Genomic DNA, 23,875 nt, shown 5'->3' with positions numbered 1-23,875 from the left:
CATGAATCCTGCTCCTAAGCATCGAGCCTTGCTACCTTTCCACCTGGTCTCCCAGACACACAGTATGTCCACCTTCCTTCTCTGCATCATGTCAACCAACTCTCTAGCCTTCTCTGTCATAGTCCCAACATTCAAAGTCCTTACTGTCAGTCCTACACTCTTGGCCTTCCTCCTCTCCTTCCTTGACCAACAGTAGCACAATTTTCATTGTTCACCCTGTAGGTCAACAGGTTTTCATTTATCCAGATTTGACACTGGCACAAGAAGAAACTGGCTTGTGCCCCCTTGTGGTTGCATTAACTGGAAGCAGTAACATAACAGTCTAAAACAACTATTGAAGTATTTTTGCCTCTGAAATGTACTGAAATTTAAGTAGCATATAGCATATTCCACCAAATAAAAATACTCACGTAGCTCAGATAGAAATACTTACAATTGTGCTTGAGTACAATACGTAAGCAAAAGTATCCACCGCTTCCAAACTGAATTTGCTCAGTCATTACAGTATTTAAGCGGTATTTGCGCTTAAGTATAGGTATTTATTTGTAGTTATTGACATGACTCCCTTCTTATTCCTCTCTGTTTACTTTTACTGTACTAAAAAGTCTTCCAGGCGGAGGAAGAGGAGGTGGAGCTGAATGAAAAAGACAGTAAATAAATACGGCAAATGCAGCTGTAGGTGGCGCCAAAGTGCCACTCTCGTGCTTAATGAAGTGCAAAAAGCCAAACAGGCTGTGTTAGCTTCACGGGAATGACGTTAGTATCCTGGATGTTGTCTTGACCGTTAATTAGTTTGGAAACCGTACACCGACATCCACGAATCTCTCCGATGTCTGAGGCCCATCCACTGTGACCTCCACAGAGTTAACTGAATGTCCGTCCGGTGATCCCGAAGGTACTGTGTTACCGTGACAGCTCGGTGCCTTTAACCGGAGAGACTGCGTAACATCCAACCGTGATGCGTTAGCTCGTGAGCTAGCTCTCGTTACCACGCAAGGCTACGCTAACCGCAGATAGACTCGCACAGTGTCAGTCAAGCTCTGGAAATCAGATCGCTAAAGAAAAGATTTAAAGTGAAAAGTTTTGTTTTAATACCAGTCTGATTTAAACTGAGCGTGGTTAACTAGGCTAGCTAGGCTATCGTCGGGCTAAGGTCAAGAAGCTGGCCAGTTTGACAGCTAATGCTAACATGCTACCCAGTTTATAAACGCGCTGTGTGGCGTCAAGTTCCACTGGTACTAACGCTGGAAGCTGGGCGGCTAAATTTTGAGAGGTTTGTACTTATATTTAAAACTGTGCAAATTAATGCTTTTAATGGATGTAGTTGCAGCCTAGACTCGTATGAGCTGTGACAGTTTTTTTGTGTTGTTATTACTGCGGGACATGTCACAAATGGAGGTTTGGTGGCTTTGATGGCTGCGCTGGGTGTGAGGATGACCATGCTGCAAGCCTCGTGTATTTATTGTTATAATCCCAGTTTGTGCCTCTATTTCTGTCTGATCTTCAAGCCTTCCCTGTGTTTCTGGATATAAAATTATGCACATTGCTTTGAATATGGAAGGGCTTTTTTGTCAGTTATTTGTGACTGCATGGATGTTACTTTCAGGCAGGTTTGCTCAGGGAGGTGTGTTGGGGGCTCAAGCCATTGCGCTTTCCCCAAATTATTTATGTATATTAGGTCCATAATAAAATAACAGTAGGTTAGATCAGTGGTTTTCTATTCACAGTTTTGAATGTGAAACACAAACTGTATAATGAGAGGCAATACCATTATAGGATTTCTTTCAAGAAAAAATTAGCAAGGAGATATTTCCAGCTGCCTGTTTTGGAAAATTCAGGCCTTAGCTAACCATAATCTTTTTTATTCTGCTGAGTATAGAAAATGTTTGCATCCAAATAGTAAGAAGAATGGTTTAAGGATGGTGGGTCTACCTAAAGAACACCTGTAAATATTACTAAACAACTTCTGGATTTTAGAGGAATGCAAATTTTGGTTTTTGTGAGTGTTCGTAGACAGGAACTAACCCACAGCTGAGTGTGCCAGACAAGGGTTTAACTTGAATTCATTATCCCATGCAACATCAACAACTTTGGCATTTGTGTGTAGACTATAGTACTGCGACATGAGTTTGACAGCTTTGACATCAGATGTCAACAGCACATGTTGTGAACCTGTTTTTTTTTTCTTTAGTGGAAAGTAACAGATCATTAACATGTGTTAGAGAGCTGTGAGAGGATACAGTAGGTATGATAACTGCAACTGTACTATTAAAAAAAAATCACTTTCTTCCAATGAACAGACATATTCATTCCCCAAAAACTACTTGGAATAAATGACTTAAGATTTTAAATGATTCTGAGTCAATAAGCAGATTCAGTATGGGAGTCAGATTTGTTAAAACTCAGTCGAATGTCGTCCCTACTTGGAAGTTACTGTGAAATCAGATAGAAGCAACTGCTGCTGGGGTTTTAACCAGCGCTACCACACGAGTCTTGTTTGTGAACTTGGCTGCTGGTCCTGCAGTTAGGACTGGTCCCTAAAGGGAGCAGACTTTGTCTTTTGTGTACTTAAACTGTATACTTATGTGCACTGGGATGGTAACACTACCTTTGTAAATGGTTGTATTTCCTGTCTTTGCTAGGAGAGGAAACTCTTGAAGTTTAAATCACTCTACTTTCTCTAGAAATTCAAACCATTTCCACATCACCACTGTTGTCTGATGTCTCTTCTCCACAAATTCCTCTTAAATCTTGTGCCAACATCTGACTCTACTCATGGTTGCACATCTACCTTTCTACTTCCAGCAAAGTGCATGTGCTTCCCCACAGCTTTGTGACCCACTTGCTGTGGTCTAATAGAGTGACTGTGCATTTGACGGCTGTTTTAAAGAGGCAGAACAGATGCACTTATTTTAAGTTTCTCATAACTTTGCTCTTGTTGTTAGGGTTAGAGGTGAGAATTTTCTTTCTGTGTTCACTTAAGATCAACAGCTTTCGTCATGTCCCTTCAGGGGTCGCCAAAGTGGAACGTGTTCCGCATTTTGATTTGACATGAGTTTTTTTACCAGATGCCCTTCCTGTCTCAACTGTCCCATTTTTATCTGCGCAGCACCAAGGCAGCGCTTGGTGGCAGGGCCACACACATCTCGTGTAGTGGGATTCAATACCCCACCCTTCGGCATCCCAACCTAATGCTCTACCCATTGAGCCACCAGGCCCCCCCTTTCTGTGTTCACAATGAACAATGATCCGCTGTGGCTGTGCCGGTCCAAGGCACTTGTCGATGGACCACAGGGTAAGTGGTTCGATCCCCGGTCCCGGCTATATGTCTTAAGTGTGGGCAATAAACTGAACTGTTTATTGGGTACACCTGTAAGGTCTAATGGAATCCAATCCAACAGCTCAGCTACAATTTTTACCTTTACAAAGTTGATAATGTTCCTTTATCGATATGAAAGCCGTATTAACAGACTGACACTTCTGGTGACCGTGAAAACTCCCAAGTCTTCATTTTGTTGTGAGGAAAGGAAAGAGCCCAAATGGCCGACACTTGTGGTCTTAGTGGTTGTTTTGACTGATCTGTGCTCATGTCTCACCCAGACAATTGTTGATAGAAAAAATAGTTTGTGTGTGTGTGTGACTCAGCAGCTGCTAAGTTCTGTCAGGGGACATGGACAGCAGCTGTGTGTGTTTTTTCCCTTTTTTCCATGGTAGTTTTGATTTTTGAGACTGGAAGAGGTGTTTGGGGATTGTCTCCCCCAGGACTGCATCTCACAGAGATGGAACAAGATCTCTTATTCTATATTTCTTTCTTCGTTTGTCTGTGTTTCTCGTCACATTTCTCATTAAGTCATCATAAGATTTGGAGTGTTTTAAACGTTGAATTCAGTTTCTTCATTGGAAAGGTGAAACCAGCACATAAACACAGTTTGCTCTTATGCAGGCCCAGATTACATTCATTTATTGAATTTTATCATTCGAAAATACTGTGTTGGAAAGCACTAAAATGTGAAATCATTATAAGGTATTATAGTCTCTAGTGATTTCCCATCATGCTTTAATATTTTGCACCTATAAAAGTGGTCCATTAAATTTTGTAATGTGGAATTTAGTAAGCCCTGCACAAAACTTGCACTTTAATTTCTTTCTCAGCAGCTTCTCATTTCCTTCTTATTTATTTCTTTTAATTTCCCCGCCTCTTGTGTTGTCCTACCATCATGGTCTCTCATATCCCACTGCATTCAACTGATGCTTCTAGCTTCCTCAATTTGAAGAATGTGTGTTTTTTTTTGCTGAATGCTGAAGTGAATATCTTTGAGTTTTTTACTAATGGTCAAACAACAAACAGCAATTCGGACACTACTACTTGTCCTTTCTCTTCATCCCTCTGTCATTACATCTTCTTTTCCTTCATTGTTTTCTTATTTCTTTTCTTTTCTTTCAGAAAAGTAGAAACCTAACTTGCACTATACTATTTATCACATAATCATCTGTTATGCTGCAGTTACACCAAACTTTACTTCCCATTTATATGTATGTGAAAGGGGGTGACACACATTTCTCTTCTAGTGGTGTCTTTAGCTTTGTTCTAAAGTTCTCTGATGCCAAATTGGTTTCGAAGACGATGGTTTTGGATGACTTCAGGAAATGTTTGTCTATATTCTAGTTTAAAATGCATGTTGAAATAATACAAGTGGCAGAGGAGTGATGCTGTTTGGCCAGTGAGTGTGAGGACGGTGACAGTGAAATGTTTGATAAAATGCTTTTTAAATTACAACTTTGGACTGTTGCTGTTAGCCTGCTTCTTCTTATTCTAGATCCTAGCATAACATATTCACAAGGTTACTGTTTCCTGTCCCATACTGCTTTTGGCCACCCCATGTTAGAGTAGATTTCACAGTGCAGACCTTCGTGGGTCTTTGCCATTTTACTTTCTCTCGATTACCTTGACTGCATTAGAAGTAGGGTTAAGCAAAATATGGGGGGAAATTTTAATCACAATTGTTTTTGTCATATATTGATAATTACAAACATTTTAAGTAATTATTCTTTACTTAAACATGCTGAAAAATTCATCTGAACTCAAGGTGTGTGTGTGTGTGTGTGTGTGTGTGTGTGTGTGTGTGTGTGTGTGTGTGTGTGTGTGTGTGTGTGTGTGTGTGTGTGTGTGTGTGTGTGTGTGTGTGTGTGTGTGTGTGTGTGTGTGTGTGTGTCACTGTGCTCCTCTAGCATCTGCCCCGATCTCCTCTTCTGTGACTTTGTTACATTAAATTTGATGTGTTTCCCCCTCTCGTTATTTTCATGTATGAGTAGTTGCTGTCAACTGTTTCCAGTTGAGAACAACTCAGAATTGTTATTAGAATGACATTTTCCTGAAAATGAAAAATCATAGTGAAGAGTTACAGAGAAAATGCCCGTGTTTTTCTTTTTGTGTGTGAATGTGAGGATACTGGTGTTTGCTCAACAATCACTAAGTGTAGCCTGTATTTAGCATCATTTACCTGGTTATGCAATGCTTAACTAATGTAACTACTCAGTTATGGGTGGTTGTGGTAAAGGCAGAAGTAATGACCAGTGAACTGAAGATCCTAGAGATCAGTTATGTTGCTTAGTCAGGTTGTGTTCTAAACTTCCCTTACTTTGCTTCTGATGTAAACTCAGACTGCAGTGAGTGTCTGCAACTCTTCACCTAACCGCTTGAATCTGAGAAAAATGGAGGCAGTGGCCAGAGGCAGTTGTTTATAGTAGCTGCAACAATATCACCTGAAACAAAAAGCTTATGTTCAGTTGATTAAAACATCTTAAATGAAGGTTTCTACTAAACACCACAGATTTATTGCCCCTTTAATTGCTTAGGATTTTTTTTTTCTCAGATTTAGCAAAGAGAATGTTTGGAAATACCTACCACTATTGTATTTGTATTATCTTTTGTTGGTTTTATTCAATGAAATGTTTGTAAAATGATCAAGCACACAGAAATAAAGAACAATTCAGCACAAAATAATTAACGGTCAAATCAGATTTGCATGTTAAACTTTACTTTTAGCATTAACAACTTGACCAGATCTGTGGCTTTCTACTGATCAGTTTCTCCAGAAATCTAATCAGGACAGAGGATGCAATGGAAGGCCAAGTGCACACCTGCTGAAGAAGAGTGTCTTCCTTGAGAAACTGATGCCTCACTGCTCCTGAATTGGCTGCATTGTTTAATTAAATGAGAGCAAGCCGTGTGCCAAGACACTGTGCATAGGAGGCTCAGACTACTAAGGTTGGCAAATTAGAACAAAAAGTTGCAGGAAGCTGAAATGCACAGTCAGTGGGTTTTAGATGACTGGAACAAAGTCTTGTGGACTGATGAGTGAACGTTTGGGGTGTTTAGGTCCATGCAAAGAACATGTCAGATGAAGAGCTCATGAAAAGATGACAGGTGCCTGCCTAAAACAAATGGTTAAACACGGAGTTCAAATTGCATTCTGCATTGTGTGGAAGTCATTCTCAGTCAGCATGGATGCCACCCTACACTGCTCAGAAGACCATGGCAGTTATTTGGATGAAAGTGAAGTTTAACATGCACATCTGATTTCACTGTTATGTTCTCAACTATGCTTAAAAAGTAGATCAAACCATTTGATTTATTGAAAACAACACAAGATAATAGAAATACAAAACTTTTTCTTGGCAGTGTATAACTGATATAGTTTACCAAGAGTACATAGATGCTAACGTGTGGTTATATATGATGCATGCTGTATACTCAGTGTACTGAAGTGCAAAAGAAAAGAAATGTGTTCTTTTGTTTGGAAAAATGGATACAGGAATAAAGAAGACACCTGTCTTCATGCCCATCTTCTCCTTGGTAAAGGAGGATGAAGCCATATAACAAATATTTTTTGGATTAGACTTCAATTCAACTTTATTTATATAGCGCCAATTCACAACAAAGTCATCTCAAGGCACTTTACATAATAAAGTCCAGACTATACAAGTATGTAGAGGCTACCCAACAAATTTCCCTGGAGCAAGCCCTCACCAACAGTGAAGAGGGAAAAACTCCCTTTAACAGAAGAAAACTCCAGCAGAACCAGGCTCAGGGTGGGCAGCCATCTGCCTTGACCGGTTGGGGTGAGTGGAAATTGGAGAGGGAAAAGAAAAGGGCAACAACAAAAGACTTGGCAGGTTGGTAGGACCGGTAGCTGCACACTGGAAAAACACACGGCTCCCAAGCCGGGGACACCTGCAGGAAGGGACAGAGCGAGGGAGTAAAGGGGGAGAAGAACTAGTCAAATAATACTGGTACCTAAACAAAATTCTAAGTTTATGGACTCCTGCAGTAGTCTTCTGACCAATTAAAGAGTGATGTGAACTTTAGTGTGCACTTCGCCTACCCTTTAAACTAAAGTCCTCCACCAAGCAGGTGTCATGTCCAATAAATGAGAAATGTGCAGATAGTGAACACAGATGTCACACAGCACCAAAATACGCACTTTTACTCTTAGATATTCTGGGACATCCTTAATTGGCTCTGTCTGTGAAAGGAAGGAACACAGAACACACACACACACACACACACAGAAATAGCAGCTTAATCAGTCTCTCAGTGTCGTAAAGCTGTAGTGAGCCAACAGCTTTGTCCCAGTGATGGCTGATGATGTAAGTCATACTCACACAGATCCTGTAAGCTGATTGGCTAATTGCTTGGGTTATTCAGCACAACTAGAAGGACACAGGAGGGCGATTAGAGGTTGCTTTGTTTGTTTTGACTGTAGACTCATGCACAGTTTCTTCCAGTTTCAGTCAGACAGCTTTCACAGCTGATGTTGAGGCAGTGGGATACTTGGTTTTGATGGAGAGCAGAAGTGATGTGAGAGACAGCGATGAGCTCAAATTATTTCTAATGTCGCATCGCATCATACGCAAGTTGTCGGATCATACGCAAAGCTGGGGGGAGGAGTTTGCAGGTTTCATTTTTCCCAGATAACATGTTATCTAGCTCATCTAGTCATTGTCAAATCCACACAAATGTATAATCCATCATGAAGAAAGTACAAAAAGCCCTTTTTACTTTATTTAAAATTTCAGCCTTAGGAATGAGGTTTCGTAGAGATACCTGTTGTAACACCACATGTCACTTTCGAGATTGCTGCAGTCTCTCCAGCAGCAGCCCTTAGTGAAGTAAAGAGGCATTATTTCGTATTCTGATTGGCTGGATTGAATGTTGGGCTCCCACTGGAAGACGAAGAAGAAGACGAAGAACTGTGACAAGGCAAAGTGATGTCTCTCTCTGAGTAACAAAGTGGATTGAAGCTTAAATCTTCTGAAACAGCTTCTATTTGTGCTGTTAGGCAAGATGGGTTTAGAGGAATTCAAGTGATATATATTGTCATGTTTTGTTATGTTTTAATTTGCAGGGTAGTACAGAATTCAGGGGGGATTGGTTGATTTAAGTGTAGAGAATGTGATATTGCAAATTCCTAAAGGGACTAATCATAGCTCAGAAAAATTAATGAACAAAATGACAAATGTATTTTCATTTGCATGTTGTGTACAGTTTCTGACGACAGCAATACAATGTCAGCTAATCAGAAGAGAACTTGAAAGTTAATGTAAAATGTTTTTTAAAAAAAGGTTTGCACATCTTAAACAAATGAACATTAAGCAGGACCACAAACCTCCCAGAGACAGTGTAGGTGTTTATATGTGGAGGGGTGTGTGTGTGTGTGTTCTGAGTGAAGTTGAATATTAAAAGTCATGGATCATCAGAGTTATGCTTATTCACAGATGCTACAACAGGACAGATGTGGCCTGATGTTTACTGTTTGCTGCTAACTTTAATTCATTGCTCCTGTGTGTGGGTGCATGCATTCATGTACATGCTGCAGTTTGCATCTGGGGCTCATTGTTGGTTGAGCCTGGCACGTGACTTGAGATAAGACTGTTGCATGTTGGATTTCAGTTGTGGTTAAATACGTGCACCATGCATTCAGAAGCCGTGATCTGAGCCTGTAATGTGGTCCAGTGTGAGTGGACCACTTTTTGAACAACAGGAACAGTATTTATAACCATTTCCTAGCTTGATGATGTGTTAAAGGTTTGAGGTTTTTAAGGTTTCCCGTAACCATCTGGTACTGGCAGGTTTTCATTTAAGACACTCGTATATTTTCTGCCCTTTTATCTGTCCTCTGAAATCAGACATAGGGCAAAAAGTCAAAACAGCATCGTAAAATTAACTCAAAAGGTCCCTGGTTTGATTCCCTGGCTGGCTGCAACCTTTCTGTGGGGTTTCTTTCAGGTACGCTGGTTTTCTTCAACAGACAAGACATGCATGTTAGGTTAATAGGAGACTAACTTGCCCATAGGTGTGAATATGAGCATGAATGGCTGCCTGTCTGTGTATAGTACATCTCTGGGACAACAGCAGGGATAGGTTCCAGAACCCCACGACCATGAGCAGGAAAAGCGGCTACAAATATTGGATCGATGGACGGATGTGACACACAGCTGGCTGTTGGTGTTAGTCCATTATTTTGAGCCCATGTCAGGATTTCATCTGCGAGCATCATGCGTCACTGCAGCACTGACACTAACCAGATGAAGCCTTTAGAAACGCACACGTGTAACGTCTGTAATGGGTCTTCCACTCTCTTCCAATCACCATCATCATCTTCTTCCTTGTTCCACATTTCTTTCAGTCTCCCTCTCTGCTCTCATCCTATATTCTTGTGTCTTAAGGCAGGCAGTTATGAATCATTCCAGGGGGGCTTTGAGGTGCATGATGGAAGAATTTGGAAGGAGGTTATAAAGGATGATTTAAGCTTAAAAATGCATCATAGACTACATGGTTGTAGTGTTTGCAGTATGATAGAATGTAAATTATAAAATGGGCAAAACAATAAACTAAATCATATTATCATTAATGTCATCTTCAGGGACTTTTAGTCAACTAACTGGGTCTATTTCATAGAGCTGATAATCATCATCTCTCTTACATACATGAAATAATTAACCTCCAATAAATATTTATGTTCTTGAAAATAAATTCAAATGGTTTTAGAATTGAGCTCTATTACATTTGTGTTTTGTCTTTAACTGTTTGATGTGGCTACTGGAGGAAAAACGTCCTGTTCTTCTTTATTGTCGTAGTCTCCGGTGTGATTGTTTCAAATGCTAATCACAAATATAATTGTTAGCAAAAGATGAGCTTTGATTTTATTCTGTTGCTCGCTTTATTTGTTTAGCCGTGAGTACTAGGAAAATTAATTTGGAATTACGATATACAGACGTGGACTACCAAATTATTAAAAGGAAAAAAATAGATGATAAAAGAAATGCAAATCTGAATTGTGCTCGCCAGTTTTATTATTAATGTTAAGTAGTGAATTATCACATAATTCATATTTTCATTTTCCTGTAAAATCTCAGCAGCGTGCAGCTACGTTTAGCTTCTTTCAGTGCATAGTTTTTCTCTGCATCGACATTAAACGACCAGCAAACCAATTAGCACCACTTTATACGCAAACCAAATTATAAAATGTATTTATTTCCTTTTTTTCCTGGAAGGAGTGACGCTGCCTACCTGACACCCTGCTTCTCCTGCCCTCCTCCCAGCTCTTTCCCCCCACCCCCCGTCCTGATTGGGTGTTCGTGCTGCCAGCGGTGGATTGGGGCACTCTAATTGGAGGCTTTGTGAGGTGGTTTTTCGGTCTGGCGCCGCCTCCCCCGGGGGCCGGCGTGCGCTCCCAGCAGCCCGTGGTGCCCTGTGCCCCCCCCTCCCCGTCACTGCACACCAGAGCCCATGCCCAAGGTAAGTCTAGGTCTATAATGACGAATAGTACTGTGCAAATGTTTTATGCAGTCAAAGTAAAGTGAGCCATATTTTTAACAAATATTTCAGCTTTTTGTTAGAAAAATTAAGTAAAACCAAAACACAAAGAATTGAGAAAATTGGTGCTTCACTTTTGATTGTTTGGGCTCAAGGATCAATGGCTTTTGCCTTGTCCCTTCATGGGTCACCATAGTAGAACCTGAGCCGCATGAGGTTTTTACATTGAGTGCCCTTCCTGGCTCTACCCTCAGGGCTCGGTACAGGCACCAAGGCTGATGGCTTGGTGGGGCCACGCCTGGTTAGGTGGGATTCGATCCCGCGGCCTTATGCATCCCAACCCAAAGCACTTATAGCTCAAAAAACAATGATTCAACCATTTTAAAAAACGTTTTTTATAGGTTTTTACTGTGGGACTTAAGCCTGATCCTCAAGGACCCTTGCTCTGGTTGTTTTCCAACTAACCCTGAACTACCCTAACCCACTGCTGATTACCCAGATCAGGTGTGTTCAGTCAGTCAGAAGCTGGAAGATACCAATTTACTTTGTCTTTTCCCTGTGCACCCTCTTCTAAGTTGGTATGTTTCAGCATCTAATTGACTGAACACACCAGATCAAGGCAATCAGCAGTGGGTAGTGCAGCTCTATTTCGAGAACGAGCAGAGAAGGGGTCCTCGAGGACCAGCATTGAGAACCACTGGGTTAATGCATCCATACATTCTGCTGTGTATTAAGCTCCATGTCACCTTAATTTAATTAATTATTTCATTAGGAATTATTGCTAGTAACTGCTGGGAAGCACTGTAAATAATGATATTAATGGTCCACATAATCCCTTCCATTTTTTTCATCACACTTTGACCATAAAATGTGTGTTAAACTTTATTAGTATGATAGTAGAAAGGTCTTTTAACACTGGTTTTATATAAAACATATTTTTCGAAGATTTTGAGAAAAATACTTTATTAATTCACAGGTTACCTAAAAATGATAAACATTATATGATTACAGAAACTGTGGAATTGTGTTAGCTCTACAATCCAAAGCATTTTAAATACCCAGTGGTAATCAGAGCCGCAGCCTGAGGATAACTGTACATCCGGTTTAAGGTTTAAGCAGAAACTCATGTACAGAGGTGTCACTGTCCTGTTAAATCTTCTGTGCAGGAGGAGGTGCGGTGCGTCCGCCAGGAGCCATGTGCCTCCCTCACACCAACAACATGGACAGCAAAGTGCAGGGGATGGGGCCGGGGGGAGGGGCTTCACTTCGATCACGAGGAGGAGGCGTTCCACTGGAGCCCTTCATACACCAGGTGGGTTTTTTGGAAATGCTGAAATAAAAGCAACTTTACTTGAAATGTGTTTCTGCAACTTTTATCACCTGAGGTACATGAAGAGGAGGGAGCTCCCAGTGTCCTTTTAGTCTTGTGGTATACCTACAAGTGAGATATGAAGCAGGAATTCATGTTTGTTTTCACGCTACTGCATCTTTTTCCTCTTCTAAATTGTTCTGTTTGTGTGTTTGTAGGTGGGGGGTCATACCAGTATGATGCGTTACGATGACCACACAGTGTGTAAACCTCTGATCAGCAGAGAGCAGCGTTTCTACGAGTCTTTGCTTCCAGAGATGAAGGAGTTCACTCCGGAGTATAAAGGTGAGTGAATTGGCTAAATGGTAAATGTTCTGCACTTATGTAGCGCTTTTCTACGTATTGGCACTCAAAGCGCTTTACACTGCTTCTTATTCACCCGTTCACACACACACTCTCACACCGATGGGGGAGCTGCTATGCAGCTGACCAACGCTCACCGGGAGCAACTAAGTTGGGGTTCAGTGTCTTGCTCAAGGACACTTCGACATGTGACCGGAGGAGCCGGGGATTGAACCAACAACTGCGAGATTGGTGGACAACCGCTCTACCTTCCTGCACCCAGTGATGTTTTTGCATAGCAAGATCCGTGGATACGCTGTATCCTGACCCTCTGAAGCCTCTCTGTCTGATTTATTCCCACAGCCCTATAGTCAGATGAGCTTGTCAGTATTGTCTCTGTTTAGATTTAATTTTATTTTTCTCTGTTTGTATAGGTGGTTTGGTCAAGGTTGAGTTACCATTAGCTAATATCGTCATGCAACTTGCATTATTTTATTCAGATGGTAATTGTTTTAGGGATTTGATTAGTTGGGGATCTGAGACTGTGTTGCCTTTGGCCAAAATACCTCAGAATGTGCTAGCATGTGCATGAAATCTCAAGAGGACAACAATGATAAAATATTGCATAAAGCGACAAACTGGTTTGCTTCACTCTTATCGCTCTCGTAATTTTGATTTAAATCTTTGGAAACCCACATTACATGATCCACTTGGCACCAGACAGCAGTGAGACAAAGTTAGAGGATGGCTGGTGAACATAGTTGAGCATTTAGCAGCTTAAGAGTTAGATTGTTGATAGTCTAAGTACTGAATTGCAAGTTTGAAAAAATAGTTCAGCAAAGCAAAGTCCTGTCAGAAAAGTGTTTACATTTCATGAGATGCAATATTTTTTTATTAATAGATTTAACCGCATTGGAAAGTGTGGAAGTTTTGAGCAGTTTTTTATGGCAGTTTTTTGTGGATACCTGTAACCCCATTAACAGGTAATTGCAGTAATCAAGACAAGATATGACCAGTACATGTACAATGAGTTGGGTTGTATATTTGGTGAGGCAGGTTCTGATCCTTCTGATGTTCATATGTTCACTAGAAGATGCAAATATAAATAGGGACCGATCATAACCTCTCACTTAAGTATACCAGAAAAGGAAGTCTGTCTCACAGTAACTACATCACTAGAATCTTTAGTGTCCTGATAAGACTTTTTAAAATTTCCTGACTATTTTGACATCACTTTTTTCTAGGTTTAAAATAATTCTATTAATTGTTTCATACAGAAAAGTAAACCTTTATCTGTGTTTATTTGCTGTTACAGCTGCCTTGCTTCATCCCACACAGATGTGAAGAAGAAGGAAAATTAAGAGGCCTTTTTTCTCTTTTTTTATTGATGTTTACAGCTTGAATTGGTGACATCAGATTGTTGTGTCTTTGATTGGTAACTGATCAAGGTCGATGGATTGTTACACCCGTGTTCTGCATGGTGAACATATTCTCAGACCACACTGCTCAATTAAATGTCAGCAGCTGCCTTGCTGTGGTCAGTTCACCACAGCTCAAGATTACTAATGAGTTTAGTTAGATAAATCCATCTAATCTGACAGATTCACACGATTGTTGCACATAAGCATGAAGCAATAAAATATGAAAACAGCCCACAGTCATAACAACTGCAAACACACATTGTTGGAATAGTGGCTCTTGCACTTTCATGCACTATCACATAGTCTCAGCTTCTTCTAGACTGGCATTCATTCCCATTCCCAGGTGTGCAGACAGATCCTTTCAATTTTGACTACATCTGGATTAGAAATGTTTGGGGGTTTTTTTGTGGTTAAACTTGCATTCATCTATGGCTACCCTGTGATTAAAATAAACAATGAGTTCGAATAGAAGGAAGGAAGTATGGATGTTTAATGGAAGTGAAGTGGTTTGGCTGCTCTGCTCATCGTCACCAGACACATGCTGTAGCTGTTTCTACTTGACAGCCAGCATAAACACACACACCTTTCTAACACGTATGGCATTTCATTGGATTTTAGCAAATGTTGTAAGAGAAGAGACATTGATGACGATGTCGAGAAGGAGGCAAGTGTAACTAATACATCAGTCATAACTCTCTTCTAGTTTTCTTTGGCTGTAAGTCACGATGCTGACCCAGCAAACAAAACACAAGGCCTCTGCTTATGAAATACTTCTAAATGGAATGTTGCCAGTATTATGAAGTATTGCTTTAATTGCTCTTTGATATTGAAATGTCTAGAAATCGAGAACGATCTAGCACAAGATGTACACTACTGTACTTATTGATTCTAAGCATCTTACTGTAAAAAATTGTTTTGGACATTACACAATTGGAATTGAAGTGATACTCACAGCTGCAAAAAAAAAAAAAAAAAATTGCAAGTCATGATGAGAAAACTCAGAAAAGACATAAAGGTAGGTGTTTAATCTCCTGCAGACCCACAGACCCACGCAGGTGCTTTCACTTGGTGTGTTTGATTAGACCTCTTGTAAGGACTGTGTGGGTGGCTCAGGCTGCTGTATAGACATCACCTTTAACATTCCTGTTCGTGCATGATGAAATTATTTTAAAATATAATTCTAGCATCACTCTGCCCAATGACAACCAGAGGAGGTGGACATTGGGCAAATCCTGAAGAAAAGCAGGACCTTTAAAATTATTTTATAGAGTATTTCCTGGTTTATTTGGGGTTTTTTTTGCTCTCCTGTTAGTAACAGCATGTGGTGAAGTAATACAGCAGAAACATTCCTACTCACTGAGCAGCAGCTTTGTCAAAATTACTACAAAAGTGTCTATGTACGTGATGTGAGTAGTTTTCAACACAAGCAGGCCACAGTATTGTTTCACAGAAGCATATTTTATGAACAAACTTTTAGTTCTTACTTAATTAAAAGATATAATACACCGAGTTTACTGTGTCTGCTTCAAAAGCCAGGCCACATTAAAAAAAAAAATAATAATAATTATGTGAAGCAGCTACAGTACAAGCATTTGGTTTGCAGTAGCAGTTGCTCAATAATACACCTCTGCTATGTATAATAAGGAACAAGTTTAACATATTATTAAGATTCCATCCATCTATTTTGTCAACTGCTCCTGTTGAAGGCCGTGGGCAGCTGCAGCCTATCCTAGCTGTCACTGGGTGAGAGGCGGGGTACACCCTGGACAGGTCCCCAGCCTTTCTCAAGGCCGGGCCATTTCTAAATATGTTGAATACACAAAAAGACTATAAACTGTATCAATGAGCGTAGTGTGACGCTAACATCATCATCACCACCATGCCTCACTGTAGGATTGGTATAAGCTCGTGATACAGGGCCTGGTGTTCACCGGGCATAGTGCTTGGAGTTCTGCCCAAAGACTTTCATTTTGTGTCATCAGACAGAATTGGTGGCCTTTTGGCAAACTTGCTAATCAAACACATAAACCTAATTTAAGCACTACTGCCAGGATGGTTGTCCTCCCAATGTCAGTGCAATTTGTCAGAAGAGGTCCCTAATTAAGTTGTATACATAGGCTGCACCTGACCTGCCCACAAAATTGGAGCCACAGCAAAGAATTGTCTTTGCTTTTATTTAAAGGATGTCTTTTAACATTTGTTTGTGTTTGAAAAGAAAAAGAAAAAAACATGATTTTACTTAAATGGATTACTGGTTGTATACTGATGGGGTAAAAATGCAGATTTTTATCAATTTAAAATAAAATCTTTTGTAAAATGCAAAGTGTGCACAAATGGGGTCTGAATGGGGTCTGAAGTTACTAGTACAATGACCTGCAGATGCTAGTATTTGGCTGTTTCGGTCCTGTGCGTCCCAGAGCCATGACAACAGTGGCCTATAAGAAATCTATATTTAGGCCTGGATCTCTGCCCACTACCATTGTCCTGCTGATTAAATAACAGCGCACACACAGACAGACAGACAGCTTCCCAGGAGCAGCTTTCTGAATATGTCAGGTTTGTTTCATCCAGAAACTGTCTGACCAAATTAAATTTCTCCTTGTGTTGTTGATGTGAGGCTGGTCAAAAGGTCTGGTTTTGTGTAGTCACACAGCTCTCGCTGTGCTGTTCAGGGGAAGATTTGACACATCAGTTTTGACTTGATGTGTGCAGTTGATTTCAGACCAGTGAGCAAACTGACAGCAAAATAAACTCGGACAAACAGGAACAATGTTCAGCGTCTCAGCAGACAGAGATAAGATTCTCAACAAACATAGTAGCTAAATATTTAAAAAAAGCAATGCCAGAAATTTATATCTGGTTATTTAATAAAAATAGTTTTCTGGTCATATTTCAAATGTAAATCTTTCTATCTTTACAACAATTTCAAATTTTTCACAATATACAGTATATAATAAAGGGTGTGAACACCAGGACTCTGAAAGTAGATGGTTTTAGAAAACAGCACTGAAGTGCTTTGATGTTTTGGTCTTGATGAAAATGGTTAATTGAGCTGCAGTGTTTTTCAGGGGTCAGCTGTGTCAAAGTGCTTTGGCACATTCTTCTGTTTCTGACTTAATAAATATGGCGGATCCTTCTAAACGTCCCTCTTGTGTTTCCCTCTGTCTTTACAGGTGTGGTGCTGGTTTGTTTTGAAGGGGACTCTGATGGCTACATCAACCTGGTGGCCTACCCCTATGTGGAGAGCAACATGGAGGGAGGGACCGAGGAGCGTGAACCTCCAGAGAGAGAGCAGCCGAGGAGGAAACACTCCCGCCGCAGCCTCCATCGCTCCTCGTCCTCCTCCGATCACAAGGAGGAGCGAGCTGACAGGAGGGAGCCTCACGACACTGACAACTCTGATAAGTAAGGAAAAAAAACAATGCGTTTTCTCTCACTGTAAACTAAATGTCTTCAGGTTTTGGACTTGTAGTTGGAAAAGATGTAAAGACTGTAAAACTGCAATAAGTCCCTTTTCCTGGAAGAATAAATTCAGTCATTATTCAAAACATTAAAATTATTAACAGATTTATTCATAGTAAAAATGTGAATGAAACAAAAATTGTGATGTTGGTCTTGCGAAAAAATCTAAAATATACATTTTGGTAAGTCTAAATAACTGTCTGATGAATTGCCATGTAATATATGCTTATCCCAGTGCTTTAAGGATCCACTTCTTAAATGTATGGATCTATGTGGAAATAGGGGAGGGACTGGAGAAAAATAATACTCTTAATTATCATCTGTCCTACTCTCTGCAGTGTTGCAGAGCTGAAGAGTCCCAGGCTTGACACAAAGATCCACTCAGATGTTCCCTTCCAGATGTTGGACTGGAACAGTGGGATGATGTCAGAGAAAATCAGCTACAACCCTTGGAGCCTCCGCTGCCACAAACAGCAGCTCAGCCGCATGAGATCTGAATCTAAGGATCGCAAACTCTTCAGTATCCTTCCTCAGCCAGTCACATCTGCTTGTACTGAACAGCCTTTTTACACTTGACCAAACATTTTTAAAAGTAACTTTGTCCATGGAAGAAGAGTAGTTTTTGTCAAACTACTGTTTCCAAGTTAAGGAATATTCTTGATCTAAAAAATATTGATATAGTTTTTTGCAGTCACCTGTACTGCTGAACTAAACCTGCTGCAGCTTGGCTGAGAGAAAGTTTGAGCTTTTAGTGAGGGGAGAAAGTTCACCGCTGTAAATGACTATTATAATTCTAACACAAAGAACAGAACATGGCACAATATTTTTTTTTCTTGATTATATTGTATTTGTAATCCTTAGAAGCCTTAATCATAATTAAAATCAAAATTGGATTCATTGCACAGCCCTAGTGAGAGGCACTGAATGTAAGTGAAGGCGAGATTGTGAGGAAGAGTGTGGGAGTCGTCTGAGGTTATCAGGTTAAAGGTTGTGTTTTGATCTTCTGCTTCAAAGAGATTTGACTCCAGCTGCCTGGAAAACACAGCTGAGAGATGTGAATAAGCAGCAGCACATGCTCTGCCCTCAGCGTTGTCGGCCTGTCTTTTGTCCAAGCAAATTATACAGGGCTGCTGTCAATTCTGATTCCGCAGGAAGGTTTCTTGTTATATCACCTGTGCAGATACATGGTGGTCATGTTCTTTCATCTCCATAAGGACAGGGAAAACCTCTAGAATGGCTACTAACCAGGGTTTGATTGTCAAACACAAATTTGCTCCTTAACGTCAACATTTTAACTAGAATTTCTATTGTTGGAGAACGTTGTTCACCACTTCTCTTACCCCTGCATACTGGACCTGAAGATGGGCACCAGGCAGCACGGAGACGACGCCTCTGAGGAGAAGGCAGCCAGGCAGATGAAGAAATGTGAACAGAGCACTTCAGCAACACTGGGAGTCAGAGTGTGTGGCATGCAGGTAGAACAATGGCTCCTACTACTGAGTGCATGACAGTGTCAGTCAGTGGCCGAGATAGTAATGAGGGTGTGGGGAAAAACAATGTTTGAGGAGTTTCTCCTCTGTCGCTGCAGGTGTACCAGCTCAACACCGGTCACTACCTCTGCAGGAACAAGTACTACGGCCGTGGGCTGTCCATCGAAGGCTTCCGCCAGGCCCTCTACCAGTACATGCACAACGGGAAGGGCCTGAGGCAGGACCTCTTTGAGCCAATCCTGAATAAGCTTCGCAGCTTGAAGGCAGTGCTGGAGAGGCAGGCGTCCTATCGCTTCTATTCATCTTCACTGCTCATCATCTATGAGGGAAAGGTGAATTAGTACCTTTAGTACTTTGAGGGTCTGCTTCTCCGTTGAGCTAAATGTTATGTATGTGATTTTGTCAGATAATTGAACTCGGTCATGTTTGGTATTTATGGCTCAGAACGTCTACTAGGAGAGCTGAAGTCCAGGTGACATTAAATACACTTCAACTTCACCAAAACATAGTCATTGAGAAGAAAGTTTCGATATTTATATAATTCTATCCCAAATATATCCCCAACACTAGAAACTCCACTTTTCATTTTTAAATGAAAACACTTAAATAAAGTACTGTGTACATGTGTATTACGTGTGTATTTTGTAGTTTAATTGCAAAGTAAAACTATTTTACAAGGAGACTGTGTGACACAAATTGGGTCCTTCAGCTGAATCACATTAACTAAAAGTTTGTGTTATGACAAAACATGTTAAATTCGTACCCCGACTCCAGCACTTTGGTGCTTCCTCTTGATGTTTGGGTTGAATACATTCAGACCAGGTCTAATTCTTCTCCGGTCTGTTTCGGGTCAGGTTAAACTTGTCTTTCCTGACCAATCAGGAATTTTTTTTTAATGTATTAAATTAAAACAAACTGGTGGGAAACAGTTTTTGAAGACCCCTACTCTGCAGGTAACAAGTATGAAAGCCATTTCTTTCTCAGGCTGTTGGACCATTTAACGTGACCTCTGATCCGTCTTTAATTTTCTCTGTAGGAAACTGAGGGCCCTTCAGTCCTCAGCTCTGGGCAACATGCAGCCTGGCAAAAGAAGACCACTGTGGCCCCTACAGAGCCTCACAATGGCCCCGCTTCTCCAGCCCCTGAACGTCCCTGTGACACAGACTTGGTCCAGAACCAAGACGCGGGGTCACTGTCCACTCAGGAACCTGGACTGATGGCTCCACCACCCCTGTCTCCTCATCCTCCTCCACAGACCCCACCAAACAAATCGGACTGCTACTCCTTCCTCCCACCTCCCCGCTCACCTCACCCTTATCCTGAATCTCCTTCTCCCAGTTTAATTTCCTTCCCCCCACCTCCTGCACCCCAGCAACCCCCTCTGGTGGACGTCCGTATGATTGACTTTGCCCACTCCACGTACAAGGGTTTCCGTGGTGACACAGCGGTACACGATGGCCCTGACCGGGGCTACGTGTTTGGACTGGAGAACCTTGTCCAGATCCTGGAGAGCCTACGGGATGACAACCTGTCATAACTCCAAACACACCCAGTATATTGTATGTAAGTTCAGTTCATACTGTCAGAACAGACTCGGTTGTAAATATGGAATAGGCTTCTCCAGGACCTCACCATGGCAACATGGTCATTCTACAGTTGAGTAGTTACTATAGCAACAGCCGAGAGGCGGCACAGTGGAACTGGAAAGGCTGCAACTTTCACCAGATACGGAGACCCTCTGTGCGTCTGCACAGCATACGCACAGTTTGTATTTCTATACTTGTGAGGACCTAACTCGTAACCATTTCACCCCCACTGCTAACTTGTAGTACTCCGCTCAAAAATGAGTCTTAGCCCCATTTGGACAAGAGGAATTATATTCACTGTAATGTAACTTTTGCGGTTCTGGGTAAGATTTTAGACGTAACCATTGAAAGATCACAGGGATGTGATTTGCAACAGATGGGGACTTTCTGCAGGACTGTACGGTATAATTCCTGAATCTGACAGTGCAACAGCCCATCTGATGAGATTACATGGGTCTTTCCCTCCAGCAGCCAGTTACCAGCTCTTGTTATTGTGTGTTTATTTAAGTGGGATTTTATGTAGAGATACATTAGAACAGGTTGTAACACAGAAACTAGTCCTTACACGAGGATTAAATGCTGCAAAATCTTTACACCTAGTAATTGATGGCTGTTGAGTAGCAGCCAAAATGTCTTCACTCCTGAGGTCCAAAACCCATGTTGGTCCTCACAAAGATAGATGAACAAGAGTGTACACGCATCCTGGGAACAATTATATTTGAGCAGTTTGGTCGTTCATAAACTGTTGTCAATCAGCTGACTCCCAGGGATCCCAGTGTCCTTTTCTCGCTCCCCTCACTCCCTGAGTCCCCTCGACTCCTCGTCACTCCTCTTTTAAAGTAAACAGACTTTTGTAGCATTATTCTTTTTTTTTTTACCGCACTCAGCAACACAACCAAGCATCTGCTAAAGCAATAGATGGAGACGATAGACAGCAGTGCAGAGAGGGCAGCACCGCCCACAGGGAGAATGGTGATAAAGTGGTAAACAGAGATTTGCATAATAGAAGTAGCCTTTAAGGAGAGAATATAGAGAATTTTTTAAAAACGTTGTATGTTCGTTGTCGGGGCCTAATTCAGAAACGTTCCTAATTGGTATTCTGTAAAAGCATCCTCTGGGCTACTGTGTGATATCAAAAGTGTCCGTTTACAAAATCTGATTTGGTTATATTCTATAGTCGGCATATGAATAGTGAGTATAGATGAAACCTAAATTCTGTATGTTTCATCTTGTCAACAAAAATGACATGAAAAGTCCAAAACCAACAATAACTGGTTCCTAATAATGTATGTGATTTCTTTGTGCCATAGAGCTTCATGTTTCTCCAAAAACTACAACTACATCAGTGAGCTGCACTGCTTCACTGGGTGGTATGTTTCTTCATGACCGTGACCACACACACTGTAGTTTATTTTGATGCAGTCCCACATACATCATCTCACTGCTGGAAATAACTCGCTAGGGCACCAAAGGTGGATTTTTCCACCGCTGTAAATAGTCCTCCAAAATGCTCTGTTTCCTTCACTTTTGGTAACATTGGGCACTACAGCGACGAGATTTTAAACAAACTTTTAAGTGAATATGTATATTTGTTATAAATATCTATATAGATAGCATTTTATGCATTTATTTGACATTTGAAACAGCAGAGAGACAATCAAAAACAACCTCCCTGGCTGGACCTTCTTTGGACCTTCACTTGATACCTTGTGTATGTATGTAAGTACCAGTCTTCCTCAGCAGATGGATTTGCTCAGTTGTCATGAAACTGTAGATGTTCAGATTTGCATTTAATTTGAAATGTTTCAGGAGTTTTCCCATGCTGGCATTTAAAGACGGAAAGCTCCAGAGCAAGCGTTAATTGGAACATGTAAACCTGCTGTTTCAATTTCACAAATAAACTTTTCAAGGACAGTGACATAATCGAAAGTTCTAGAAACATGCTTTTTAAGGGATTATTTGTAAGCCATTTTTTAAATTTGCATCTTAAAGACAAAAAGTATTAAGAGACTTAACATGTTATTGGTTTTGGTCTTTTCATAAAATTTGTTGAGTAACAAATGTATAGAAATCTACCAGCCTTGTTCTTGAAATTAGGGCTGAATGATGGGGTTATATAACACATATATGTGTGTGTGTGTGTGTGTGTGCTTAAAATTATAACCAAGATCTGTGTTTTACGGTTATTTTTTAAATCAGAAAGCACTTCACTTCTAATAATTTGCTATAACGGGTAGCTCGGAGTCATTCGATTCAACAGAAAATGTTTTGAATCTGACGTTACTAAAGCTAGAGTTTGACAACTAAAACTCACATCTGCCTCAGATGTGTAGTGACACAAAACAAAAAACAAATCATCATCCTGTCAGTAGAAGTGGCCACAATGTCACTTCTAAAGATGTTTCTATTTACCTAGTTTGATCATCCAATCATATTTGTCAGCCAATCACACAGGGTGTCAGGGGTCGGCTGTGATGCAGCAACATCCCCTGGTGGACAGCAACAGAAACTCAACCTCACAAGCTGGAATATGGGAAAGCAAATATTTTTTTGTTTTGTTTTGGGAATTTATCAAGGTGATAATTTATTTTTTTTATCGTTCCATTAACCACCGATGTGTGGGTAAATGTTCTGTCTTTTACATGTCTCTGTTCCAGATGTCTAAAAGGTAAATGAGACGTGAAATGTCAGGACAATGAGCAGTATTAGTGGAGCTAAGGCAAGTGTCTTTGCTGCCGACTGGGCTTCAGTCTAAAACTGATAAGGTGTTAACACACAGAGTCCAGTCTGTGTGTGTCTGTAAGTTTGTGTCTGTGTGTGTTAGAGCAGACGCCATCTTCATCTTTTGTTTCCACATTACGTTTAAACTCAGAACTGCATGCACATTGACATCTTCCTGTCTGTTTTCAGCACAGCATCAAACATTCTCCTTACAGTCGTCACTGAGTCTAAAGCAGAGCGATGGTCCATGTGTCCTCTCAGATTGTGATATTTATTCATTGATATTAGCCTCAATGATTGTTCAGAATTATTTAGCAGCATTTTCTGCATCTGACATCCTCCTGACTGTTAGAACAGTGAAAAGAAGTGAGATTAAATCTTTCCAGAAGCTTTTGGCCTGTGTTGTAATTTCTGACAAGCTCAGTACAACAGGTGAAAACCTACTGCCGTGTGGTAAAGTTCATATAGAAATGCTCTACAATTTATGTTAATAGCAATAGAAAAAGTTCTGCAGTGAGAACATTTTATTTTAAAACCTGTTGATGTTGTGATGACTAGTCAATACTTGTTCCACATGTGCCTCATAAATAAGGTTTCCTCAGAAAGCCAAAACATTCAAGGCTTGTTAAGTTTTATTCATGTCAAGAAAAGGTTACTTCTGGGAATTTACTTTGAAAGTCATCAACAATAATTTCTTATAATCAGAACCTGGTAAAAAAAAAAAT

General features: G+C 40.6%; 1 protein-coding gene across 4 annotated transcripts; it reads left to right on the top strand.

Moving 5' to 3' along the window:
- Positions 1-695: 695 nt before the first annotated feature.
- ip6k1 (inositol hexakisphosphate kinase 1) lies at positions 696-23,541 on the top strand. Of its 4 annotated transcripts, none has more exons than XM_067504906.1 (9): positions 696-895; positions 10,606-10,801; positions 11,986-12,131; positions 12,347-12,473; positions 17,065-17,296; positions 17,692-17,873; positions 18,653-18,828; positions 18,942-19,175; positions 19,880-23,541. In XM_067504906.1, exons 3-9 carry the CDS (start codon positions 12,015-12,017, stop codon positions 20,378-20,380), a joined length of 1,569 nt encoding a protein of 522 aa, XP_067361007.1. In that variant the 5' UTR covers positions 696-895; positions 10,606-10,801; positions 11,986-12,014; the 3' UTR covers positions 20,381-23,541. The 4 variants fall into 4 exon arrangements, with proteins under 4 accessions (XP_067361007.1, XP_067361005.1, XP_067361008.1 ...); XM_067504904.1 differs by having other exon boundaries at positions 10,558-10,801; XM_067504907.1 differs by lacking the exon at positions 696-895 and adding an exon at positions 906-1,273.
- Positions 23,542-23,875: the final 334 nt, after the last annotated feature.

This window comes from Channa argus, chromosome 5 (genome assembly GCF_033026475.1).
Source record: "Channa argus isolate prfri chromosome 5, Channa argus male v1.0, whole genome shotgun sequence".
NCBI classification, from domain to species: domain Eukaryota; kingdom Metazoa; phylum Chordata; class Actinopteri; order Anabantiformes; family Channidae; genus Channa; species Channa argus.
Note: the sequence above shows the minus strand (reverse complement) of the source record. Positions and strands in the feature narration are given on the sequence as shown.

Coding starts and splice junctions, on each gene's coding strand:
- ip6k1 (XM_067504906.1), top strand. CDS start 12,015: ATGTGCCTCCCTCACACCAACAACATGGACAGCAAAGTGCAGGGGATG. Junction 17,297..17,691: donor GACACTGACAACTCTGATAA/GTAAGGAAAAAA, acceptor TACTCTCTGCAG/TGTTGCAGAGCTGAAGAGTC. Junction 18,829..18,941: donor TCAGAGTGTGTGGCATGCAG/GTAGAACAATGG, acceptor CTGTCGCTGCAG/GTGTACCAGCTCAACACCGG.